Raw genomic sequence first — 24,669 nt, forward strand, 5'->3', positions numbered from 1 at the left:
CCGTCTCAAAGTCACCAGGATTTCCTAGTTCGGTTTGACCTTTTTTTTAATGAGCATCCTATAGACATGATTTGAAACTTAAAGTAAATATTTGTTTCTGTAAGTCTTGAACTCACGATGTTGTGTGCGCGTCCCACAGTGAGCAGACGTTCTGGACTAGGCCCTGATCCGGAGCCTGGTTTCTTCCCGGCATGGTCTTCTGTTAATGGCACGACTCAGAGTCATGTCGAAAGTTCGGCTAAAATGAAGTATTTGATCCTTTGAAGATTTGTATTTCTTTACCCCTGGCTTGACCAGGGTAGGATATAAGCTCTTATTAAAGATCAGGATCTGGAATATATTTGTTTGATGTTGAAAACTTCAACAGAAAAAAAAAATCCTTCTGAATAAATGTGAGAGTGGCCTGATCTTTGTCTTCTGAATTCGTTCACTTAATGTCTCTTGTAGTGAAGCAAAGCACACACACACACAAAAAAACAAAAAACAAAATTTGTAACTTCCTGCTTCCTGTAGCAAGAATACGTGGGGTTCAAGTTCCATTTTTAAGGCAGATTCAATGGCCATTGCCCCTAGTTCCTGACGCTCTGGAAAGGCTTCGGGGGCATGTGGGTCACGGCTGATCTTCATGACGGGCGTGTCCCTGAGGCTGCCACGGCCACAGGACCCTGAGTGAGGAGCAGAGTGGCTCAGCCGGATGTGGTCTCTGTGTCTGTCAAATCCTCTTCTTGCTTGTCAGCTGCAGTCCTGTCTGATGGCTGAATTCCTCCCCAGCACCCGGCAGCAGCCTCGGTGGTGGGTGCTTACCGTGTCACGAGGCAGCCCATTTCAGATTTGCATGATTTTTAATTATTGAAGAGCCCAGGAAACATCAAGGAGTTCCTGCACGTGAGTGAAAACCCTTGTGCCCACACTTCACACTCGGGTCCTAGCCATGGCCATCGGAGCCACCAAGAGTGAGAATACTACGGCTCTGTCCACGCAGGTCCTCCAGGAACAAGAAGGCAGAATCCTCACCCAGTCCCCATGGAATCCCAACCTGGGAGATGGGAATCTTAGATAAGCTGCTCAGAAGCGGGCAGGAGCTCTGTGGGTTTGGGAAATGGCTGTCGTAGGGACCTGAGTTGAGGTCAGCCATTAGGCTGGACGGTCATGTTGTAAAGGGCTCTGGTGTTCATGCCCAGGAATTGCCCCCCGCCCCACAGGTGCAGGGACCTCAGTCCTGGCCAGAGGTGTTTTAGGGACTGGTGGGTTGAAGGATGTGGGGGATGGGAGTGCAGGGACTGGGGTGGCCACGCCTGTTTGAGTCCAAGACTACAAGAAGAGGAGGTGCTGGTCTGGGAGGACAGATCCCTTTATGGTGTATTAAAATTGGGTGTTATTGGGGGGCTCTGCACTTAAGACTGTAGACCGTGGCTAGAAATGAAGGATTTGGAGCTCAGGGAAGGGATCCTGCCCAAAGTTATAGGTTTGGGGTCATTAGGACATAGGTGGCTGTCAAGATGGGTCTGTAGACGGAGACGATGACTGTGGGACTCTGGGACACCAGTGCTCGGGGCCAGGCTCAGAAGGAAGAGGGAACAAACGAGAGAAAGAGCAGACCTGTCAGGAGCCACCTGGAGAGGGGGAGGGCCCTGCTGGGTGCCAGGTCCTTCTGGATGTCTGCACGGTGCTTGCCTGCTTTCTTGTCATCTGTCCTGCCTCTCCACGCCCTGGCTCCTGGGCATGGATACCAGGCTCTTGGGGAACACCTGCAGCTGCAGAAGGTGCCCCTGGACAAGGCCTGTTGGAACCTTGTGTGAACAGTAGGTCCCCAGCGTCATCTCACCTGGCTCTTCTTCCACCCACTTTGGAGCTAGACGCTACTTTGCAAGATGACCAGCTCCGACTCTCTCACTGCCCGTGGAAACTGGAGACTGGGAAAGCCAGTTAGGCCCAGGGAGGGCAGCGGGAGCCCAGGCCTTGAAGAACTCAGTGCCCGCCGTGCCGATTAGCCAGGCGTCACCGCTTCCTACCACTTTTTGTTTTTTTTTCTTCTTCTTCTTTATTTTATTTTGTTTTCTATGGCGCTGGGGATGGAACCCAGAGCCTGCAGCTTACCGGGAATCCACGCTGCCACTGAGATGTCTCTTCACCCTTCTGACCAGAGTCTGTTCACCTGGCAGAGCTGGGACTTGCTGTGTGTGGTGGTCATTTATTCTATCAACAAGCTCCTGTTGGTCGTTGGTTACTGTAGTGCTGGGTCCAGCTGCATAGCTGCTGCGTGGACACAGTGGCGGGGCCCAGGCAGGGAAGGGTCCTTTCTCTCATTCTGCTATGATGGGCAGGTCTCGAGGGTGCACAGCTCTGGCCTTGCCCCTCTGGCTTTCAGGTGAGCAGGGCTACTCCAAGTTGTGTTTTGTCTCCCTCTAATCTGGCGGCCATCACAGAGCCTCTCCGACTCTGGCCTTACCTGTCTGTGGAGGAGAGAATTACCTGACCCTGGGAAAAGACCAGCTTCATAGCTGGGTGTGGTGGTGCACGTCTCTCATCCCAGCAGTTTGGGAGGCTGAGGCAGGGGAGTCACAAGTTCAAAACCAGCTTCAGCAACTTAACGAGGCCCGAAGCAACTCAGTAAAACTCTGTCTCAAAAGAAAATGTAAAAAGGGCAGGGATGTAGCCAAGTGGTTAAGTGCCCCTGGGTTCCATCCCTGGTATCAAAACCAACCAAACAAACAAAAAACACCCAGCCTCATAATAGATGTGAATCAGTATTATACAGAGAAATGCCTACACGTGACACGTGTCCACCCTGATACGGTAGTGTGCAAAAGAATCAGGTACAGGACTGGGGTTGTGGCTCAGCAGTAGAGCACTCGCCTAGCATGTGTGAGGCCCTGGGTTCGATCCTCAGCACCACATAAAAATAAATAAACAAAATAAAGGTATTGTATACAACTATAAAAAATATTAAAAAAAGAAAAAATCAGGTACATAGCCATGTTCCTTGAAAAACTCTGTCTCTTTAAGTCTGAGGTGCTACAATTGGGAAATGCTAGGAGGGGCTAATAAGATTTCCAGAGTGCTCCAGACCTCTGTGGGCAAAGCCACTACAGAATTCCTTGTTTCCTGACTTGGACAAATTTATGCATTGAGTTAGAAATGCTAATATGTGTATATATATGTATGTATGTTTATACACACACATACAGATATATGTATGCAAATAATGTATTCTATATGTGTACAATTATATATAATATAATGCACACAGATGTGTGATATATACCATATACAGTACATATAGTTTATGTATAACGTATATCTCAGAGATAAGCTCACCTGTTATTTGTAATGGTCCTCATGAAGCGAATCCCTCTCCCAGCTGACTGCGGTCCCTGGAGCTGTCTGCTGTCCATCCTGTCCGCTGGGCTGGCTAGTGTTGATTTCTGCCTAGAGGGCAGTGGGTGGTGGAGAAGGAGGGACATGTTTTCTTTTTTGTTGTTTTTGTTTTTTGCCTGAGGAAGCTCATCCGGCGTGCATGCGTATCAACTGAGCGGACATCGAGGTGAGAACCAGAGGACCACGGCTGTCCACGGGATGAGGAGGCCCAGCCCTCCTAGGCAGGGGGCAGTGACCTCAGGAGCGGTAGACACTGTTCTCTTTCCATCTTTGCTCTTTCCGGGACTGCTTCTGGTGTACTTGTGTCTGCTCTTGGGGGCGCAGGAACCCCATGCACTCCCTGCCCTTGGGGAGCTCCCCAGCCCGGTGCAGATGGATAAGGGAACGATGCTGAGAGACGGGTGTCCTGAGGCTGCACCAGGGGAGTCTGTGGGACCCGTGGCCCAGGCTGGCTGTGGGTGGGCAGTTGATAGCTTGGGGACTGCAGATGCCTCCTGGGCACTCTCAGATGGCAGCAGCGTGAGGTTTGCACTGGGAGTGGAGGGGGGCACTGGACCGTGGGAGGGCACAAGTGCTCTTGAGCTTGAGCCGCGTCCTAGCTGCAGTGGGGGCCATGGAAGAAGCCAGGCAGAGCGGCACTTGTCTCGGATCTGCATTTTTGAGAGTGCCTCTGTGCCACCACACCTAGATAAATGCTGATCCCCTCTTAGGACATAGTGAAAATGAACGTCAGGCTCTTTAGGTAAATATTCTTTCCTCAAGTGTCCTCTCTTTTGATGACAGACACTGTGTGGGCTGACGCTGTCCCACGGGCCCCCTCCCCTGTCTTCCACTTCATCTCCAAATCCAAGGTCACCGGATTTGGTCAGCCCACCTGACCGCTGCCCCGCCACACCTGCCAGCTGGAGTGGGTTCTGGGGAGGTTTGAGCACCAGTCGCTGGAGTCCATCTCCATTAGTGTGGAGTGGTTGGTGTGTGGACATCTTTAATACTCAGCCAATGCACTAATTAAATTCCTGGTTGCAAATGGCCCTTCACGCAGGGAGCCGTGCAGATGGCATAGCATTTCTCAGTAAGAAGTGGATTTTATATCCTGACCATAATTCACAGTAAGAAATAAACGACGCATTGTGACCAGGTTCACAGGCGCTGCTGCACGTGTGTATGTCACTCTAGGGAGGTCTCCCAAGGAGTTTGGTTTTGGCTCGCTTTGTTAATTTTGCAGCTTAGTAATGACTTACCACCCAAAGTTTGAAAACCCTTGTCCTGTGGGATCTCATGGCCCTGGGTACAAGCGATGTGGCTCGTGGTCTCCATTCCTGCGCTGGGTGGGCACACAGGGAGACGGCCAGGGATGCACGTGGGAGCTGGGCCTGGGATGCTGTGGTTTCAGAGTCGCTGTCCCTTTGCCTGTGTTTGAGTCAACACTGCTACGTCCTCAGTGGTTCCGGTGTGACCCTGCTCTGTGCAGAAGGGCAATGCTCTGAGAGGCTGCCCCGCTCTGTGGCCCCAGGTGGATCTCTGTAGATGAGAGACCCACCCAAGATAGGCAGGTTTTATGATCACAGCTTTAGACGTGCATTAGACTGTGCTCCTTCCACTTCCCGCTCTGCCAGAGGGGCCACAAACCTTTCCCGACGTCAGGCCTTTCACGCCAGGCAATGCTGCCTTCCCGTTTCTCCATCTCTACCTTTTCTCTCTAGAAAATGCAACCGGGATTTTCAGACTAAGCCACTGGATCCAGGAAGGTTTTCTCCTTGGTAAGGAATTCAGTGGGCAGGAAGGTTCAGGGAGGCCGCGAGGCCATGGGAAGTAGGACCTCACAGTGGCTGCAGAGAAGCGCCCTTCCTACAGAGGTAGCTCCAGAGATAGCTGTTCATCTCATCTCACGTTGATGTGCCAGTGACCCAGAGAGCCAGGTCACAGAAAACAGCTGTGACCTCCCACGGGAGCTGCCGTGCTCACACCCAGCTGCCGCCACACCCCTAGTCACAGGTGTGACTCACCTCTGCCGTGGCACTCCGAGCTGTCATGCTCTCCTGCATAAGCACTGTGTGTGGTCCCAGGCATGAAGGCTGCTCTTATCCAAACCTTCCACCATGAAGGCTGCTCTTATCCAAACCCGGAGTCAGGGAACGGCTAAATGACGGGCAAGCATCTTTTTACCAGTGCATGTTTTTATCAGCAAGGAAAGATTCATTATAGGATTTCTTTAAAGTGCAAAAATTTCTCTATCATTAGATTTATCCCAGTTTTATGCTCTGAGTTTGAGGCCCCGATGTGCATAACTACTGGAGATATCTGAGCTGGGATTTCTTCTTATGGAGGATAGTACATTGAAGTGGATAATACCTAAAGAGCACTTCCTGTTTCCAAATTCTGTAATTCTATTCAAATATGAACAATTAATTTGTTCACCATATAGTTCATTCCACTTTTACATATTACTGAATTCAGTGCGTATCGCCATGTGCATCTGCTAGGGGCCCTTACCTCAGGAATTCTAGTGAGCACACTCATTTATATGCTTGGCCTTCCTAGCGTAGACCTGGAGAATTTCTTCTTTGCCATAATCTCATTGTGATAGACATCAGGGATGGTGTTTTTCTTTGTTTTTTTTTTTTTTTTTTACCTACCTCTCAGGAAGAAGGGGGAACTGGTTGGTCAGCAGAACCCTTGATATTTTTGTGTTAGTGCTGAATACTAAGCTCAATTCTAAAGGGAAATGCAAATCAAGTCTTGCCCTTGGAACTATTAGGATGAAGTGAAAGAGACAAGATGTTTGTAAAAAAATACAGAGAACACATAAGAAATGATTACAGTGCGTTAATTTGTTGCAGCTGAGCAGAGCTGGTAGGTAGGTGGTAGGTGTTGGGAAATGTTGAGCATTTGGGGTGTTGTGAGTCCAAATGAAAACAGAATGAGACTGAATTGAAGAGGGTTTTTCCCGCCTTTCTCTGGAGTCCTGGAGTCGAAGTTGAATAAGACATTTTCCCCAAAAAAGGAAAGCCTTGTGTGCTCCAGTCGACTGGCGGGCAGACTATGGCCTGTGGTCCACCTGCTGGCCAGGGCTTGTTTGTATTGATAAAGTTTTATTGGAACATGGCCACACCTGTGGGCTTATGTGCTGTTTGTCATGGCTGCTTTCAGGCCATCCTGACAACGTAGGGGAGCAGGGACAGAGACTGCATGGCCTTGTGCAAAGCCTCCCGCCATCTGGCTCATTGTAGGAAGCTTGCCGACTCAGCTGTGGTTGCTCCTCGTGTTACACAGAGTGCACACGTGCACACAGTAAATACCAACAATGGATTTTTCTGCCTGGAGTCTCATAGACTAGCAGATTTTAGTGGTCTGGGTGTGAGCAGGCCTCTGAATTTATTCCCAATCATTTTTATCATTTTTGATGGAGCACTTAACAGCTCCCACTCCTTTGGCATCGTCTGCCACAGCCATTTACTTCATCATTGTGCATGCGTATGTGTGCATATGTCTTTTGCACACTCTGGCTTGTGTGCTTTGAATCGCAATATTAACTCATATTTTAAACAAAGTTTGTGTGTGGCATTTTCCACGCATGTTTAAATATCTGTCTGTGTATTTTTGCTTCAGTGCAATGAAGAGGGTGAGACCCAGGCTCAGTGCTTCCTTTAGCTGCCCGCGGTACACCGCTGTGCAGATGCACTCAGCTCGCTCTGCTGCTTGTATGCTGACTAATCAAATAATTGATTTTTTTCTCCTTCCACATTTTTAGAATCATGTTATTTTTTTTCAAGAAAGCTGATGACATGGCTTTGTGATTTATAGTTGAAATCTTTGTTCTTACTGTAATTTTCAAAGATTCATATGCTTTTTGAATGAGGTATACAGTGTATTTAGTGAAACAAACTGAAATAGCTTGCCTTTTCTATATCAGCAAAATGGAGACTTCTTAAAATAGCAAATCAGTAATTTGTTTTTGAATAATATGCCAGCATTTAACGTGGTTTAAAATCATTTTATGGTTCACTATGGAAATAAATATTACCTTTCTATTACCCTGCATATTTTTAACTAAAACATGGAAATCATGTTGATACTTTACAATTTTTTCTTTCTTTTAGAATTTTAGAATTTTCTTTTAGAATTTCTTTTGGGGATTTTAAGGCTACCTAAATTATTATTATTATTTTTGTCATAAATACCCGAGATTCCTCCAAAGTGTCTCTATTTTCTTTAAAATGACATGTGGACAGTGGCATTCTTCTATGTCCATAGTTGTGGATATTTTCTACACGTTTTGCACCTTTCCCATCACTGGTTTGATCCTCAGATGAGTGGAATTTGCTGTTACCTTTCTCAGAGAGATCAGCTTTGGAGGAAGTAATCACATTTACCTGATGATCACACATGGATTTTGAACATTGTTAGCTTTTGATCCTCCTGGATATCGTACCTCACGAAGGTGGAGGAAACACTTAGGGGAGGGTCATCTGAAGCATTACCGTGAATGCCCTTACGCCACGCCAGTCTTCTCCAGAGCCTGTCATGGGTAGTGGACTAGCGATTGGAGGTAGGAACTAGCTGCTGCTGCAGAGATGACTCTCATCTTCATCTTTGGTTTCTAAAGAAGGTGCAAGACTCAAATCACTGGACTCTAGAATCTTGCTACTTGAATGTGGTCCCTGGACCAGCAGAGTCAGCATCCCTGGATGCTGGTTAGAATGCAGAACCTCAGGTCCTGCTCCAGACCTGCTGGACCCCCATCTGCCAGTTCACCAAAATCCCCACAGAATTTTGCATGGATGTGGAACTTTGAGAAGCTTCCGTCTAGACCATCAGGTTCCCAGAATGGTCCTGCCTGAGAATCACTTTTGGAGCTCATGAAACACTACTCAGTTCCGGTCCCAGCCCTCAGAAATGTTGATTCCAAAGGTCTGGGGTGATTCTGTCTCCCAGCCAGGTGTGGGACCAGCTGGTCTGAAGTGGGTCCTCTCAACTTGGCTGAAGGGACATTGCCTTCTGGGTGAGAGGTCCACAGCTGGCTTCCAGCACTTGGTCCAGCCTGCTGTGAGCCTTGCTTTCCCTGAGACTCCATCCCTGGGTGGACGTTTCATTCCTCAAGAGCCCACAGAGGCCCGTGGGCTGCTGGGACCGGTGTGCTGCCCGCCACTCCAGCTGAGGGGGACGGAGGTTTTCAGCAGTCTGGCTACGCAGCCTCCCTTCCTTTCTTTTCCAGTTCCCATGGAAACAGATTGTGGGGAAAACTGGGCATGGTGCTATCTTTACCCTGTTTTTGGCGATCGGAGGTCTGTTTCCATGGGAACCGAAAGGGGAAGGGATGGTCGTGGAGTAGCTAGACTGCTTTTAGATCTCAATGGTGGCCTCCATCTTCACGACAAATCCACTTGGCCCAAGCTTACCCTGGGCCAGGGGTCCTTGCAGCTGGGGATGTGGCCATGACTCATGCATCAGGGGAGGTGGGCCGGGGAGGAGGAGAAGAGAGGGAGCTCTGAAAATATCTTTGAAAATGCCAACGATTCCCTTTTCCCTCCAGGAAGCCATTTTTAGGTGTTGGTAGAAGTTATTTAAATGCCATCTTTAGCTATTATTTCTTGTATGGTTTTATTGAACATAATAACATGTTTTCACTCAAAGCAAGTGTGGAGATGAGTCACTTGACTGGGAGTGTGTTCTCTGTGGGGAATCCCTCACAGTGAGTCACCCTGCATGGATCGGTGCACGGCTCTGTGCCTCGGGTGGGAAGGAGGCCTCCTGGGGGAAATGGAGGCCCGGTCAGCGTTAGCAGGGGGGGGGGGGTGGAGGCTGGAGGGAGGTGGGGAGGCTCAGGTCAGTGGTAAGGGAAAAGCAGAGCCCTCCCGGTGCTGATCTACGTGAGCGGTTATTTGAAGAGGAAAATATTAAATTGTGCTCTAAACGGACCTAAGATCTAACTCCTTGGGGGTTTGGCCATGGAGTGGAGTTCATTAGGATGGGTCACGAGGTCCTTTTTCCCTTTGTCCCCTAACTTGGGCAAAGGACGGTTATTTCCCCCTCTTGTCCCTTTTAGCCTGGCTAGCCAACAGCAAGCCCGCTGCTCCTCCTCAGGGTCTGTCAATGGCAGGCAGTGGCTCCTTGGCCATTCCCCTACTCCCCTCACTGCCTCAGCCACTGATGCGGGGAGCCATTAGGTGTCGGAGCCACGCGTGTGCCTTGGGTCCTGTCTCGTCACCAGGGCCTTCCCCATTTTAGGGAGGACGAGTGTGAGGCTCAGACAGGTGCTGGCACGTGCCTGAGAAGGGCGAGGTGAGCAGCTCAGAGCTGGCGATCTGGCCCCGGGCTCCTCCCCAAGGCTGTGGGGCCACCCCAGTGCCAAGGGGACCTGAAGGGCCCTTCCGCCTGATGGAGCCCCTCTGGCAGAGCTGCCCCCGTGTCCCCATCACCATCTCCTCCAGCCAGCCCCTTGCTCTCGGATGCTAGTCTTGTGGGTTTAAATATGTGTTCTCTCCTATTTCAGTGTTTTTATGGATGTGTGTTTTCTTTTAAGATCACAGGGATGCTGGTGGGTGGTGTTGGTGATTCTGAGGGATGTTTGGGATGTTTGGGGACATGGGGAGAGCATTGGTGACAAGCAGCCATGGCCCACTTCCCCATGGGAACGGAAGTCAGGTGCTCATCTCTGTCACTCCAGGGACTGCATTTGCTTTGACAGCCAGTGAGAAGAAGGTGGTAGGAGGAGGGTGGTGGTGGGAGGAGGGTGGTGTCCATGGGCGTAGGGTCTCCTTGCTGCTCCTGCCCCTCCATCCAGCCTCTCAGGCCTCTCCCTGAAGGACTCAGCTGAGGTCAGCACTGCGGAGCTGGGAATAAGATAGGTCTGCTCCTACTTGTCAACTCCACAGGGAAAGGGAATAAATAAGGCCGATTATAAAGGGAAAAGGGAAGCTTTAAAGGAAACATGGCTTCCACGTGGGGGAAGTGGGCTTCAGGTTGGATAGTGAGCTCTGACCCTGGGTGGCCACATGAGTGGTGCTTGCAGGTCAGATCTGGTGGTCCTCATTAGCTCTCGCTGCGAGAGCCTGTGCTTTTCCTTGGCTGGGTCTCAGGAATCCTTTCACCTCCATCTAATGATGGATGATGAGACAGACCCTCACTGTGGTTCACTGCTGATCCCTTTTGCCGGGTTGGGTCCATGATTCAGAATGGGGTTGCTCCTATAGCTGCTGTAGCTCAGGGACTCAGCCAGCCTGGGCCTCGCTGTGACCACCAGGCTCTGCATCCAAGGAGGGCCTGCCTCTCCATCACTGCCTGGGCTGCTGTGGGGACTCTCCATGGACAACCCTCATTGGCTTTTGGGGTATCAGAGCACATACCTAGGCCTTTGCTACTGAGGCAGCAGAAATGAGCTCTTTCTGCTTGGCTGGAGGCCTCCAGAACACCCGGGACGGGGTCTTTGTGGCCCCTGCAGTTGAAGGCCAGTAGCCATCCATGCCCCTGAGTTCTCTGCTCCTCCACAGCCGCTCTGCAGGACAGATGCACTTTCCAAGCCCCGCCCCGTCTAGCCTTCCAGAAGAGCCAGACTGTCGCGTTTCCTTCAGTGTGTGTGGAGTCAGGGCTGCGTGTCCAGTGGCCCTGTGTGCCGGGGCCACTCACGGATGCCGCCTCCTCGTCGTGCATAGCTGCCACCAAGGGCTCGTTTGTCATGCAGTTGCAGCCGGTGACCTCAGCTGGGGGGCCAGCCTCACACAGGACCATCATTTCGTGTCATGTCCTTCAGACATCAGCCGAGATGGTCACCTCTTTGGATTTCCATGGTCAGATTGAGTTGCTTCTCCAGCTCTGGCTGCCTGGACCCAGTGACTTGATCCCAGCACTCACTGTGCCTCAGAGGGCGGCTTTGCCCATGGACTTCCACGCTGTTCTGGGAAGGCTGCTGCGGAGGTGGTCATTTGATTCTTCAAAGTCCGCGTCTCTCCCTGATGGTTGCAGAAAGCCTGATCTTCTGAGGATGGTGCATAATTAATCACAGGTCACTTCTGGTTCCAGCCAGTGAGACAGCACTGTGCAGAGAGGTCCAGCAGAGACAGCAGTTTCAAGAGGACACGGGCTGGGGATGCGGCTGCTCCTCAGGAAGTGGGAAGCTCCTCTTGTCTCCAGAGGGGAGCACAGCCTCACCCAGCTTTGTCTTTGTGGGCATCGGGCAGCAAGGAGTGTGCCAGAGGGCACATTAGTGAACACCCAAGATCTGCGAGTGGGTGTATGGGAGTGGCCTCCAGCTGTACCCACACTGGACTGAGCAGGGGCCTCTGTATGCTGAGAGCCATAGCCAAGTCGGAATGACGCATGGCATTTTTGCCAGAAAGAGTGGTTGAGAGGTGACCCCAGCAAGCCATGGAGATGATAATGGTTATGTTAAGCTGTGTACCCAATTGTATATTAGACCCCTGCTGTCCGCCTCAGCCTGCTACTTTGGAGTTCTCGTGGGGATTCCCGGAGAGTTCCCATTGGTTGAGGAAGTGTGGGAGGAAGGATTTCCGGAGGAGGGATTTCCGGTTGGTGGTGGTTCCTGGAGAAGCCACGTGGCGTTCGGGGAGAATTCCCAGGGAGCGTGTGTGGAGTGTGCTGGTGGAGTTCAGAAATAAAGTTTGTTCCTGCTTCAGTGGCTCATGATTTGTGCCCAGCCAGACTGTGGCCTCCGTCGACCACTGGTCAGAGCCGGGCAGGCCCAGAGTCAGGAGGCATCCATCACTGCTCACTGCTGCTGTCCATCGCCCTTCTCCCACCTGCCCCAGACAGCGTGGACTTGTCCTTTGGAAATACCTAAGATGAATATTAATGGAGTATTTCTATCCATCACCCATCGCAGACCGGATATTGAGTGGTGAAAATTATAAAGTGGAAAGTTACTTTTTTTTTTTTCCTGAAGAAATATATTTCTCAAAAAACGAGTGTGAGCAAACAAGGACCGTTGAGGTGCTCCCTGAACGTCTGGATGAAGAGGCGGATGTGGAGCTGGTCGGGAGCTCTATAAACAAGGAGCACCTAGGAAACCCTTGCTCAGGCCAGCTGCTCAAATCGGGCAGCTCGCTCCTTCCCACGGGGAGCCTTGGCTGTGGTTCTGTTGACCAGTTATTATTAGCGTTCAAGGGCTGGCTGTTCCGCTCCGGCACCTCTTGGAGTGTGGAGGAGCGCGGCACCCACCCGCTCAGGGCTTGGCCCTGAGTCACCCTGGGGAAGTGCATCCAAAGGTCACCTGACTGGTCTGGCCCATCGCTGACACCTGATGGGGCTGGGACTTGCGCAGAGGTGGCTTCAGGAGAGATGGGCACCTCCTCCTGGGGGTGCCAGCCTGATGGGAAGTGGCAGCTCGGAGCCCTGAAACGCCGCGCGTCCTGGGCACGCGAAGCCCGTGCTTGGCCACCTTGGAGTTTCCTTCTGGGGCTTTGTGAAGGCTTGAGAAGCGCCAGCACATCCCAAAGGTGACAAACCAAACAGAAGAGGTGGGAGCAAGGCAGCCTGGACCTGCACGCGGGCTCCCCAACCAGGAGAGGTGAACGCCAGTCACCTGTCCCTGCTCCTTTCTTTGCTGCCTTTAAAAGTTGGTATCACAGTTTGAAAACATGAAAAAAAAAAAGATCGAATACCAAGGGATATCAGAGGCTCTCATTTCCTTTTAAGGGCAAATTTCTTTTTTGTCGTTTTTTCCTTCTACCACATTTTGTACCAAATACCCACACCCACGCGCTTCCTCTAATTCTGTATTCTTTACCCTGTTTCTCCCTGTTGTTAATTTTAGCTGACATGGAATGATTCTGAGCTTTGATTTTTATCTATGGAGAACTTTTTTTTTTTTTATTTTTGAAAATCAAGACAAATCAACTGGGAACCCATAGGATAAATACCACGGCTTCTATCCACTTAGGTCACTTAAGACCTGGAGGCGGGAAGCGGCTTAGGGCGGATTCTCAGACACGACTAGAGGCCTCTGCTGAGGTGAGCTGTCATGACCAGCAGCTGTGGCCTCCCTCGCACTGACCGGGGCTTTTATGTGTTCTTCACTAAATGCACAAGAGCTCCATGGGCCAGGTGTCCTCGTCACTTCTGTTCTATAGCACAGGACCCCAAGGCTCAGAGAGCATCAATAACCACGAAACTCACCCACAGCCCTGGAGGGGGCCGACTTGGGCCTGGACTCGGGTTGCCTGGCCCCTGGGTGTGGGAAGCGCTCACTGGAGTGTGTTTTGAGTGGTGTAGGGATGGGCGCTGCCTGTCCCCAGACCCCGTGACTGGGTCCCGAGCAGCCACCTTGGCCCAGCTGACACCCACGACCGAGGTATCTGGGGTGCTCAGGACAGATGCACTTCCATCCAAGGTGATGGTCTGCCTTGCAAGGCTTGGCCCTTTTCCTCTCTTGTGTTCACGTGGGATCGCGGGGTGGCCCTCTTTGGGACTTGGGCAGTGAGGATCATTTCATTGTGTTCATCAGCTTTATGTTGCCGTGACCAACATACTGGACCAGAACAATGCGGAGGTGGAGAGTTTATTTTGAGCTTACAGTCCACGACCGACTGACTCCATTGCTTTGGGCCCAAGGTGGGCAGACCATCCTGGCAGAAGGGCATAACAGAGGGAAGCTACCCTGCTCTTGGCATCAAGGAAGCAGAGAGAGGGGAAGGAGTTGCAGGGAAGGTGCACCCTGCCAGAGCAGTGCCCAGGGACCCCCTCCTCAGCCTGCCCACCTGCCCACAGTTACCACATTAGTGCATTCAGGCTAGGACGGGCCCATTAGGTTGCAGCTCCATGTGGAATCCTTTCACCTCCAATCTCAACTTAGGAGCTGTTGGGGGACACCTCATATCCAGAGCATAATATCAGTGTTCCCTGATTCCCAGTGAATCAGGAGGTGTGCGTTGTGCCCCTCTCCAGCCCAGGGGGCCCCTCCCTCACTGAGCCAGCGTCTTCCTTTGGCTGATTCAGTCTGGATCCAGATGCCGGGCTCTGGTCCTGGCTCCGGACCACACTCACCTTCGATGTGTTTCCTCTCCTCCCTGAGCCTCTGGAGTCTCCTCCTCCTGGAATGAAAGGATTGGGTAGATGACCCTCTGGACTTGCTTCCCTCCTGGATCCTTAGGGATGCCCTCAGGACAGTGATTCTGCTTATTTTGGGGGAGACTCTTTTCCAACTCTGATGTGAGCTGAGCATCTCAGTCGGTCCTTTATCAAGATTGGTTTTGCCAAAAAATGCTCACCATCTCTAGCAGTCAGAGAAATGCAAATCAAAACCACCCTAAGATACCATCTCACTCCAGTAAGATTGGCAGCCATCACGAAGTCAAACAACAATAAGTGCTGGCGAGGATGTGGGGAAAAGGGTACACTTGTACATTGTTGGTGGGACTGCAAATTGGTGCAGCCAATTTGGAAAGCAGTATGGAGATTTCTTGGAAAGCTGGGAATGGAACCACCATTTGACCCAGCTATCCCCCTTCTGGGTCTATTCCCTAAAGACCTAAAAAGAGCATGCTACAGGGACACTGCTACATCGATGTTCATAGCAGCACAATTCACAATAGGAAGACTGTGGAACCAACCTAGATGCCCTTCAATAGACGAATGGATAAAAAAAATGTGGCATTTATACACAATGGAGTATTACTCTGCATTAAGAAATGACAAAATCATAGAATTTGGAGGGAAATGGATGGCATTAGAGCAGATTATGCTCAGTGAAGCTAGCCAAGCCCTAAAAAACAAATGCCAAATGTCTTCTTTGATATAAGGAGAGTAATTAAGAACAGACTAGGGAAGAAGAGCACGAGAAGAAGACCATCATTAAACAGGGTTGAGAGGTGGGAGGGAAAGGGAGAGAGAAGGGAAATAGCATGGAAATGGAACGAGACCCTCAGGTTTATACAAAATTACATACAAGAGGAAGTGAGGGGGAAGGGAAAAATAATACAAGGGGGAGGAATGAATTGCAGTAGTGGGGGTAGAGAGAGAAGAGGGGAGGGGAGGGGAGGGGAGGGGGAATAGTAGAGGATAGGAAAGGCAGCAGAATACAACAGACACTAGGATGGCAATATGTAAAGCAATGGAAGTGAAACTGATGTGAATCTGCAATCTGTATAAGGGGCAATATGGGAGTGCATAACCCACTTGAATCAAAATGTGAAATATGATATATCAAGAAATATGTAATGGAGGGGTAAGACAAGATAATACAAATGGAAGAAATGATTTACAGTAGAAGGGGTAGAGAGAAAAGGGGAGGGGAGGGGAGGGGAGGGGGGATAGTAGAAAATAGGACTGACAGCAGAATACATCAGACACTAGAAAGGCAAGATGTGAATCAATGGAAGGGTAACTGATGTGATACAGCAATCTGTATACGGGGTAAAGTTGGGAGTTCATAACCCGCTTGAATCAAACTGTGAAATATGATGTATTAAGAACTGTGTAAGGTTTTGAACGACCAACAATAAAAAAAAAAAAAAAAAAAAAAAAAAAAAAAAAAAAGATTGGTTTTGCCAAGGTGACGCTCTGATATAATTGCCGCTCTCCCTGTTTGCATCCGTCTGTGTCTTTGAATCACATGCTCTGGGATTTGCTCTAGGTCTCTGAACTGCGGACCTAAAGCAGGGGCTTCCTCGTGCTGAAAAGTTAGCCCAAGCCCATCGACTAGCTGGGATGGCTTTGAGAGCGGACCACAGAAGCTACCTATTGTTTGTACCCCCAGATCTAAGAATGGAAAAGTAGCAGGAACTGCCGGCACCCCCAACTCAGTGTCCCCTGGGGCAGGCAGCCCATGCCTCGGACACATCTGAGCCTGTGTCCAGGCAGCTCTGCTGTGCACCGTCCTCCTCAGGCATGTCTGTCCTGCCTCCCGTGGCCAGGCTCACAGCATGGGAATGTGCAGATTGGAAGGACCCAGCGGTTTCACTTCCTCCAGTTACAAATAAGGAAATGGGATCCTGAGCAGGTCAGCCTGGACGGGCCAAGTGGTTTGACCAGGTCCCATACATGGGGTGGGAGGCCGGCAGGTCTCTCTGCCCATGGCTGCCTTGAGGGCAGGGGTCTTGGTTCTTGTTTTTTTGGATTGCTTTTTTTTTTCTTCCTGTTACAAAATCTTGGGGCAGACTGGCTCAGCTGTGTGTCCAACAGGACAGAAGAACAGGGCATTGTGGAAAGGGTGCTGGTTCTCCTCCAGGGCACCCCTGATTCCAGCAAGTGGGAAGCGGATCCTTGGGCCGCTTTCCCCCACCCACTTTCTCCCATCTCACCGAAAGCCCTTTGCCCCTGGGAACCACGCCGAGCCAGCAACGGGTGGAGATGGCACGGTAGGTCGGGCAGCTCGGATCTCCGACGGGCTCCTTTTCAAGTTCTGCAAGAGTTTGTCAAGGTTCGGAGCCACCTCTTCATTTCTCGGTGCTTCTTTCTCCCTGGCACTTTCCTGGTCGGGAGAGGAGAGGAGATCGGCAGGCGCAGGCCGGGGCCTGGGCTCTCAGTCCCTGTGGCCTGGAGCCGGCTGGCAGTCTAGCCGTCACCTAGGTGACAGACACTCTGCCTGCCAAACAGTCTGTCCCCAGCGAGAGGAAATAAAATACGAAACTGCAGTGTTGACTCTCGATGCGCTACAGTTCTTTTTTTTCATGTTATGTGATTTTAAAAAAAAGGTGTTTCACTTCTCCTTGGGGCTTTGGCCTCTGGGCCCGGGTGCCCCTCGCACAGGGCTGTTTTGACAGGGTGGCTTCCATGAGCTGTGATGTGAATGCTGCCAAGTGTTTGTTCCTGAACGATCCCGGGGGGGAACTGCATTTCCTATAAGTTTTCACCAACAACTAGTAACACAAACATATCCTACAACTTCTCTGCTCGGGTTTTGGGGGGGTTGGTGTTTCTAGAGAGGTGCCTTCCTGTGGGGGCGTTGCTCCGCGTGAGGCGCTCTATTTCCTTAGTAACTGTTGCTGTGTTATGGGAGGGACTTCATGACATTTTTCGAGTGCAGTATTGAATTAATTTACTTCCTGGTTGGTCCTGCCCATCTTCCCAGTATAAATGGGACATCTGTGCGTGCGAGTGTGGGTGTGTGAGTGAGTGAGTGTGAGTGTGTGGAGGGGACCGAGTGATGGCGGGGGCCCTGCTGTGGAGGGAGGGCCCTTGACTGCGTGGCTCAGGCTGCCTTTGACCTGGGTAAGTCACCTCCCTCTCTCGTTTTTCTTTTTCTCTTCTTTTCCTGATTTGAGCATCCTCGGCCATTGGGGTCTGAGACTCAGAAGTCGGGGGAGGACAGTGTGAGAGGGCCAGAGGCCTGGCGTGGGTCCTGCTTCTCCTGCACACTAGCTGCTGGGCTCTCCTGTTAACCTGGCTGGGTAGAGCCTGCTCTCTGGCCTCTAACAGCCCTCCCTGGACAGAGGCGACCTCCAGTGAAGTGTGAGCCCATGGGATCATGGCTCAGTCCCTGTCTCATCTCAACTATGCGGGGGAGCGGGATCAGAGCCGCCTGGAGCTGAGGAGCAGCCTCTGGCCCTGGGGAGCACCACTTGCTGGCTCAGGGCTCGGGCGGGTTTACCTTGTGCGTTGGCTGAGCCTGGCTCTGTACCTGCTTCTGCCCTTCTGCTGGGCACATGAGCAGGACAGGAGACCTGTCTTCACGAGACCCCAGATACCAGGTAGCTGGGGACCCAGGACCTTGTCCTGGTGGCACTTACGGTCCAAGGGACAGGTGGGTGAGGGTGACCCGGACACCCTTAGGGACCTACACCTGTGGAAAGTAGTGAGAAGCTGAACAGACTGCAGGCTGGGGACCATCAGGGACCCTCCCTTGGGAGGGCCTTTGGAGTACTTGAGTGGCAAGTCACAAGCAGGAGGCACATGGAGCAGAGCCGAGAGACACAGGGGCGTCAGCATGCCGGTTCCCACCTTCCCGCCTTTTCCATTTCTAGCACGTGCTCCCAGGATGCCTCGCCTGGCCGTGGCGATGGTCAGCCGGCTCCTGAGCCGTGGAAGCAGATGCGCTGTGACCACAGGGCCTGCCACCTCTGCTGACGGGGCCGCCTGGTGGAGCGGTCTCTGAGTCCCCGTCACCCCCACCTCGGCCCAGCCTGGGGGTCACACTCACTGGACAAGCTGGTCTCAGTCCCTCCTGGAGGGTTGGGGTTGGGGGTCCCGTCACTGAGAAGCAGTTCCAGGTCCCACACCTCCTGTGGGCTGTCTTGGTTTTTCCATGAGATAACTGATTGTCAAAGAAACGAGGCAGTTTAACTTCTTCAGTGGAACAAAATGCATGAAAGCCCTATCATAAAACCACCACCACCACAACCAAAACCTCCCCACAGTGCCATTGTCTCTCTGGAGTTTGGAGAAAGAAAACAAAGTTTGGTATTTTGGAGCACCAAAAGAATTATATAGAAAAGGACAGAGAAAAAACAAGATCTTTAAGGCAAGGGGGGGCCCTTTGTTTTAATCTGACAGGATAAGTTCTGTTTTCTAAAATCAATGACTATCGTGTACGACATTAGTGTCCTTAAAAAGTTGGTGTAGGCAGGAGTGGGGGTGCACACAGGCAATCCAGCTACTCGGGAGGCTGAGGCGTGAGGTGGCAAGTGAGAGGCGAGCCTCAGCCACTTAGCAAGACCCTGTCTCAAAATGAAAAATAAAAAGGGGATTGTAGTAGGGGTAGAGAGCCCCTTGGTTCAATCCCCAGTGCCAAACAAACGAACAAAAAAATTGGTGGGGGACTTGGGGCTGCCGGTGCCTGGCTTATTTCACTTAGCATGTGTCCTCCAAATTCCTCTATATTTAATAATGACAGAATTTCTTTTGACGTGGCTGGATAATATTGCCTTGCGTATATATTCCACATTTTCTTTACCCATCCATCCATCCATGGATTCTGTACCTTGGCTATTGTGAATAAATCCCCCAATGAACACGAGAGTATAGGTGTCTCGTTAACACACTGACTTAATTTCCTTTGGATACCTACCCAGAAGTGGGATTGCTGGATCCCGCTAGTTTTTTTTTTCTAGTTTGTTGAAGATTTCCTTAGCGGCTGTACTAACGGACCTCCCCACCAACAGTGTATGACAGTTCCCTGTTCTCTGCGTCCTCAGCGGCTGTGCTTTATCCTTTGTTATTGGGGGCGGGGGAGGATATCTCATTGTGGTTTTGATCGGCATTTCCTTGACGATTAGTAACGTTGAGCGTTTTCACATCTGCTTGGCTGTTGGTAAATCTCACACCATTTGCCCACTTCTCGATCCGGTTACTTGTGGGTTTTCTTTTCTTTTTTCTCTTTAGCTGTTTTAATTCCTTGTGTATCCTGGGTGTCGATCCATCATCACAGGCACGGTTGACAGGTATTTTCTCCCAGTCCCTAGGTGGCCTCTCCACTGTTGGTAGATTCCTTTGTGGGACAGACGCCTTCTAGTTTGATATGATCCTGTTGGTGAACTTTGGTTTTGTTGACTGTGCTTTTAGGATCATATTTAAAAAATATTTTCCCAGACCAATGTCCTGAAGTGTTTCTCCTGTGTTTTCTTCTATGAGTTTCTTAGTTTTGGGTCTCATATTTAATCACTTGATCCATTTCAAATTTGTTTTGTACATGGCCAGAGACGAGGGTCTAGTTCCGTTTTTCTGCGCCTGGCTATCCAGCTGTCCCAGGATTGTTTATGGAAGAGATTATGCTTTCTCTGATGTGTGTGGTTGGTGCTGTCATTATAGATCTATTGCTCATGAATTCATGGATTTATTTCTGGGTTCTTTATTCTTTTCGTTGTTCTGTGTGTCTATTTGTATGACACTACCATGCTGTTTGGCTCACTGTAGCTTTGTAGTATGTTTTGAGGTCAGGTACTGAGATGCCTCCATGTGTATCTGTTTGCTTAGGATTGTTTTGCAGTTGTATTTGGCATCTTTTGTGATTCCATATGAAGTTTAGGATTTTTTTTTCTATTTCTGTGAAGATTCATGATGTTTTGATGGGAATCACATTGAATCGATAAATCACATTGGGTAATGCAGTTCTTTTGATAATATTAGTTCTTCCAATCCATGAACGTGGGATTTTTTTTTTTTTTAGTGTACTCTTCAATATTTTTCATCAGGGCTTTGTAATTTTCATTGTAGAGATCATTCACCTTCTGTTTTTTATTCATCCACATATTTTTTTTTTTGTAGCCACTGTGAATAGGAATATTCCTTTTCAGTAAGTTTGTTCTTGACGTATAAAAATAGTGCTGGTTTTTACATGTTGATTTTATATGCTGCAATTGTGTCATATTTGTTTTTCGATTCTAATAGTTTTGAGTGGCATCTTTAGGTTTTTCTCTGTATATGAGAATCATGTTATGTGCAAACAGGGATGACTTGACCTTGTTTTCCAATTTGGCCATCCCTTATTTCTTTCTCCTGTCCTACCTCTCTGGAAAAGACTTTCAACAACACCATGTTGAGTAAGAGTAGAGAAGGTGGACATCCTTGTATCATTTCTGATCTTAGAGGAAAAGTCTGCAGCTTTTCTCCATTTGGTGTGATGTTGTCTGTGGCCCCGTGTATCCTATATGTGTTGAGGTATGTTCCTTCGATAATTTGTTGACACTTTTTATCATGCAAGGGATGTTGAATTTTATCCAAGGCCTTTTCTGCTTCTGTTGAGATTATCATGTGGTTTCTGTCCTTCATTCTGTTGATGTGGTGTGTTGTGTTTATTGATTGGTGTGTGGTGAATCATCCTTGTATCCCTGGGATAAATCCCATTTGATCATGGTGTCAGAGTCACTTGGAGAAACTGCTCAATCCAACTGCTGGGTTTCCCTTCCTGGAGCACTTATGCCAGTGGATAGGAACCAAAGATCCTACCTCTTTTTAAAAATTTTTACAATTTGTTCTTTTTAGATATCCTTAACAAGTAGAGTGTACTTTGACATACACACATGGACTATAACTTATTCTAATTAGGATTCCGTTCTTGAGGTGGTACACAATGTGGAGTTTTACGGTGGTGTATTCACATAGGAAAGTTTTGTTCAATGCATTCTACTTACTGTCTTTCCTATTCCCATTTCCCCTCCCTTCCCTTTATTCCCCTTTGTCTAATCCACGGAATGTTTATTGTTCCCTCCCTACATTGTGTGTCAACATCTGCGTATCAGAGAGAACATCTTGCCTTTGGTTATTTGGGATTGGCTTATTTCACTTAGCATGATATTCTCCATATCCATTCACTTATTGGCAAATGCCATAATTCCATTCTTCTTTATAGCCAAGCAATATTCCATTGTGTATATATACCACCTTATCTTTACCCATTCTTCTGTTGAAGGGCACCTAGGTTGGTTCCATAGCTTAGATATTGTGTATTGAGCTGCTATAAACATTGATGTGGCTGCATCATTCTAGTATAAACCAAGAAGTGGGATAACTGAGTCAAATGGTGGTTCCATCCCAAGTTTTCTGAGGAATCTTCATACTGCTTTCCAAAGTGGTTGTACCAATTTGCAGCCCATCAGCAATATATGACTAAACCAAAGATCTCACTTCTAAGACCTCAGGAACCAGCTTGGGAAATGAATTTCTTCTTATGGATGCACATGAGCTCTGAGTAACTTAGGAAGGACATTTGAGCATTGTGCTCTTCATAGCTGCGGAGGGGTAGAATCTGTAATATTCTGGTGGTAATGGGGAACTCTTCTGTGTTAGTCGGCTTTCTGTCACTGTGACAAAATACCTGAGGAAAAACAACTTAAAGGATTGGCTCATAGTTTTAGAAGTTTTAGCCCCAAGTTGACTGGCTCTATTGCTTTGGTCCTGAGGTGAGGCAGAATATCATGGTGGTGGGAGCATGTGGCAGAGAAGGTGATACCTTACTTTGTGGTAGCCAGGAAGCAAAAAGAGAAAGGAAGGGGCCAGGGTCAAGATCTATCCCCTAGTGACCTACTTCCTCCAAGATGGCCCCACTTCCTGTTGTCCCCACCACCTCCCAGGAGTCTGATTATGAATCCACTGGAGAGGTCAGAGCCTTCATGGCCCAGTCACTTCCCAGGAGCCCCGCCTCTGAACACTGCTGTACTGGGGACCAAGCCCTGAGCACCTGAGCCTTCAGGGGACATCCAGATCCAAACCATGACACCCCCCGCCCCCGTTCCTTGCTGTCCCTGGGAAGCTCCCCAGTGCCCACACGAGGGCTGTGGGCGTGGCTCCGGGTGGCTTTTCCTTTGGTCTTCTGTGGGTCTGTTAACCCTAATGGTTTCCCAGAAAGTGACCTCTTTCTTTTTACTTTCAGCAAGGACAGAGCTGAAGCCCAGGGAGCAGCAGATGAGGACGAGTCTCCAGACTCCCCTGGAGAGCTGAGCCTGTGGACGATGCTGGCCACGGCACGGCTGCGCAGGTCTTCGCTTTGAGGTGGGAGGCAGGCCTCTGCGGGACAGCTGCTCCACGCCCGGTCACCATGGCTTCCACACTCTGGCTGGACGGCTGACAGGACCGTGCGCCCCGCACGCCGCTGGACTGCGGGCAGTCTGTGCACCACCCGCTCACAGGGCGTGGGAGCAGGGCTGGTGGGCATCAGATGCTCCCAAACGCTGGACCGGCGGAGCGATGGACTCGGACAGGCTAAGATGGAAGTGACCTGAGGCCTCGCCGGGCGGTTTCCTTGCGACAGGACAGCTTAAGAGTCAGAACACAGGCTTGTCTGGGGAGCAGTATGCAGGAAGCTGGTTTTCAGGCCACAAATGCTTTCACAGGTGAGAACCCTTCCCCCGGAGTCTGCAGCTTCCTGGGGACTTTTACTTGGTAGCCGAGACCTTCACAGCTGCAGGAAGGCCGCTTGGGGACCGGGGGTGACGGAATGATGATTTGTTTGCTGTCTCTCACTCAGTAGGCACTTGGACAAAGCGTGGACATCTCACAAGTGTGATTGTGTGAATGCATGGCGGTCTTGTGGAGGTCCTCCATCCCCTTCTCCAAGAAACTGTGTCACCTGCAGGTGACATAGAGGGGATGGAGCCAGGAAAACTCTCCCAAGAGAAAAGCTAATTGGTGCTGAGTAGCCCCTCCCCCTGCACCTCCGGTTTCCTTCCCCTGGTGAGTTTGTGTGCTCATGGCCACCGAGGTGGTGGGGCGACTTGGCAGGGCTCAGCTGCCGTCTGCATCTCTCTCCTGTAAATGAGCTCGGGGAGGAGCTGGACATCACAATTGAATGTTGATTTGCCCCCTGGCTGCCAGTTTGCACATTTTGCAGGGAACCACTGGGTCTGGCTGGTGCCCAGAGCCATGGCCTGAGACACAGAGGCCTTTGAATTTGGATCCTGGCTCTTTGTCTGATTCACTTAACATCCCAGGAAGCCACTTAATCCTTTGGGCCTCTGACTCTGAATTTACACCCTGGGGACTGAGAAGTTAAGGAAGCCTCAAGGAATCCAAGGAGATTTTTTTTTTCCAGCTTATATTTTTATTTAAAAGAAAAGATGCTAGGAAAAGACTACATTCTCCGGTCATGAGACTCCTAAAAGATGTTAACTTTTCACATTTTGCAAAGAGAGTAGGCCAGATTGTTGGGGTGCCTGGAGAGAGGGGCTGAGGCTCAGGCGTGGGGACCATGTGGATCTGGATTGGAACCGCTTTTCCACTGGCTTGATCTCTGCCCTAGCAGGTCCTCCAGCTCCTTCCATTTCCCTCTGATCGTTTGTGAGTGGATAGGCAGCCCTCTGGCTACACCGCTCCCAGGAGGGCTGAGCGTCCGTCCAGCTCAGCTCCCCTGATGTGGAGTCCGGTTGCCTGGCCTGACCCTGCTGCTCCGTGCCCTCACTGTGGGCATGTGGGTCAACTCTAGAGACTTCTCAGCATCCCCCTCTGGGGACGATGTCCAAGGATGCGTGGCCCAGTGAAAATACGCTCAACAGTACAGAGCAAACCTGAGCCCTCTAGATCCATCTTCAGACTTCCAGTCTTGACTCACTTAGCAGGTACCTTTGAGCTGCCTTGGCCTCCTGAGCTGCTGCTGTGTGGACCCCCCCACTCCCCTGCAGATGGAGCGCTGTGCCCTGCAGCACCTCTGTGAAATGGCCAGCTGCACCCCTCAGCCTCTCCGCTCCTGGGAGGTAGCCCAGAGGACGGGCCTCCAGAAAGTGCCTATAAGGAGGCTCTTGAAGGCAGTTCTGGGAAACAGAGGAAACAAGAAAAGGAAGAGCAGATGGGATGAGAAGAACCTGAGGAAGAGCAGCCCAGGCCTAGGAGGAGCCTCCCGTGGGGTCAAAGGCTCCTACCTGCATCTCTTTGCTAGCTCCCGAGGCTCTTGCCCTGGGTCCTCACCCTCTG

The 24,669-nt window shown here is 50.2% G+C and overlaps 1 protein-coding gene across 6 annotated transcripts in view; it reads left to right on the top strand.

Moving 5' to 3' along the window:
* Ldlrad4 (low density lipoprotein receptor class A domain containing 4) overlaps positions 1 to 24,669 on the top strand; it is a 353,541-nt gene that overhangs the window by 114,221 nt on the left and 214,651 nt on the right. For 5 of the 6 annotated variants that reach the window (XM_078030497.1, XM_078030495.1, XM_078030496.1 and 2 more), the window contains one exon: positions 22,637 to 23,096. In XM_078030497.1, coding sequence (XP_077886623.1) covers positions 23,057 to 23,096 — 40 coding nt within the window. In that variant the 5' untranslated portion in view covers positions 22,637 to 23,056. Of the gene's footprint in view, positions 1 to 17,425; positions 17,542 to 22,636; positions 23,097 to 24,669 lie in introns of those variants that run through there. The other variant, XM_078030498.1, reaches the window with a different exon arrangement.

The sequence above is a fragment of the Ictidomys tridecemlineatus genome, chromosome 13 (assembly GCF_052094955.1).
Source record: "Ictidomys tridecemlineatus isolate mIctTri1 chromosome 13, mIctTri1.hap1, whole genome shotgun sequence".
NCBI lineage: Eukaryota > Metazoa > Chordata > Mammalia > Rodentia > Sciuridae > Ictidomys > Ictidomys tridecemlineatus.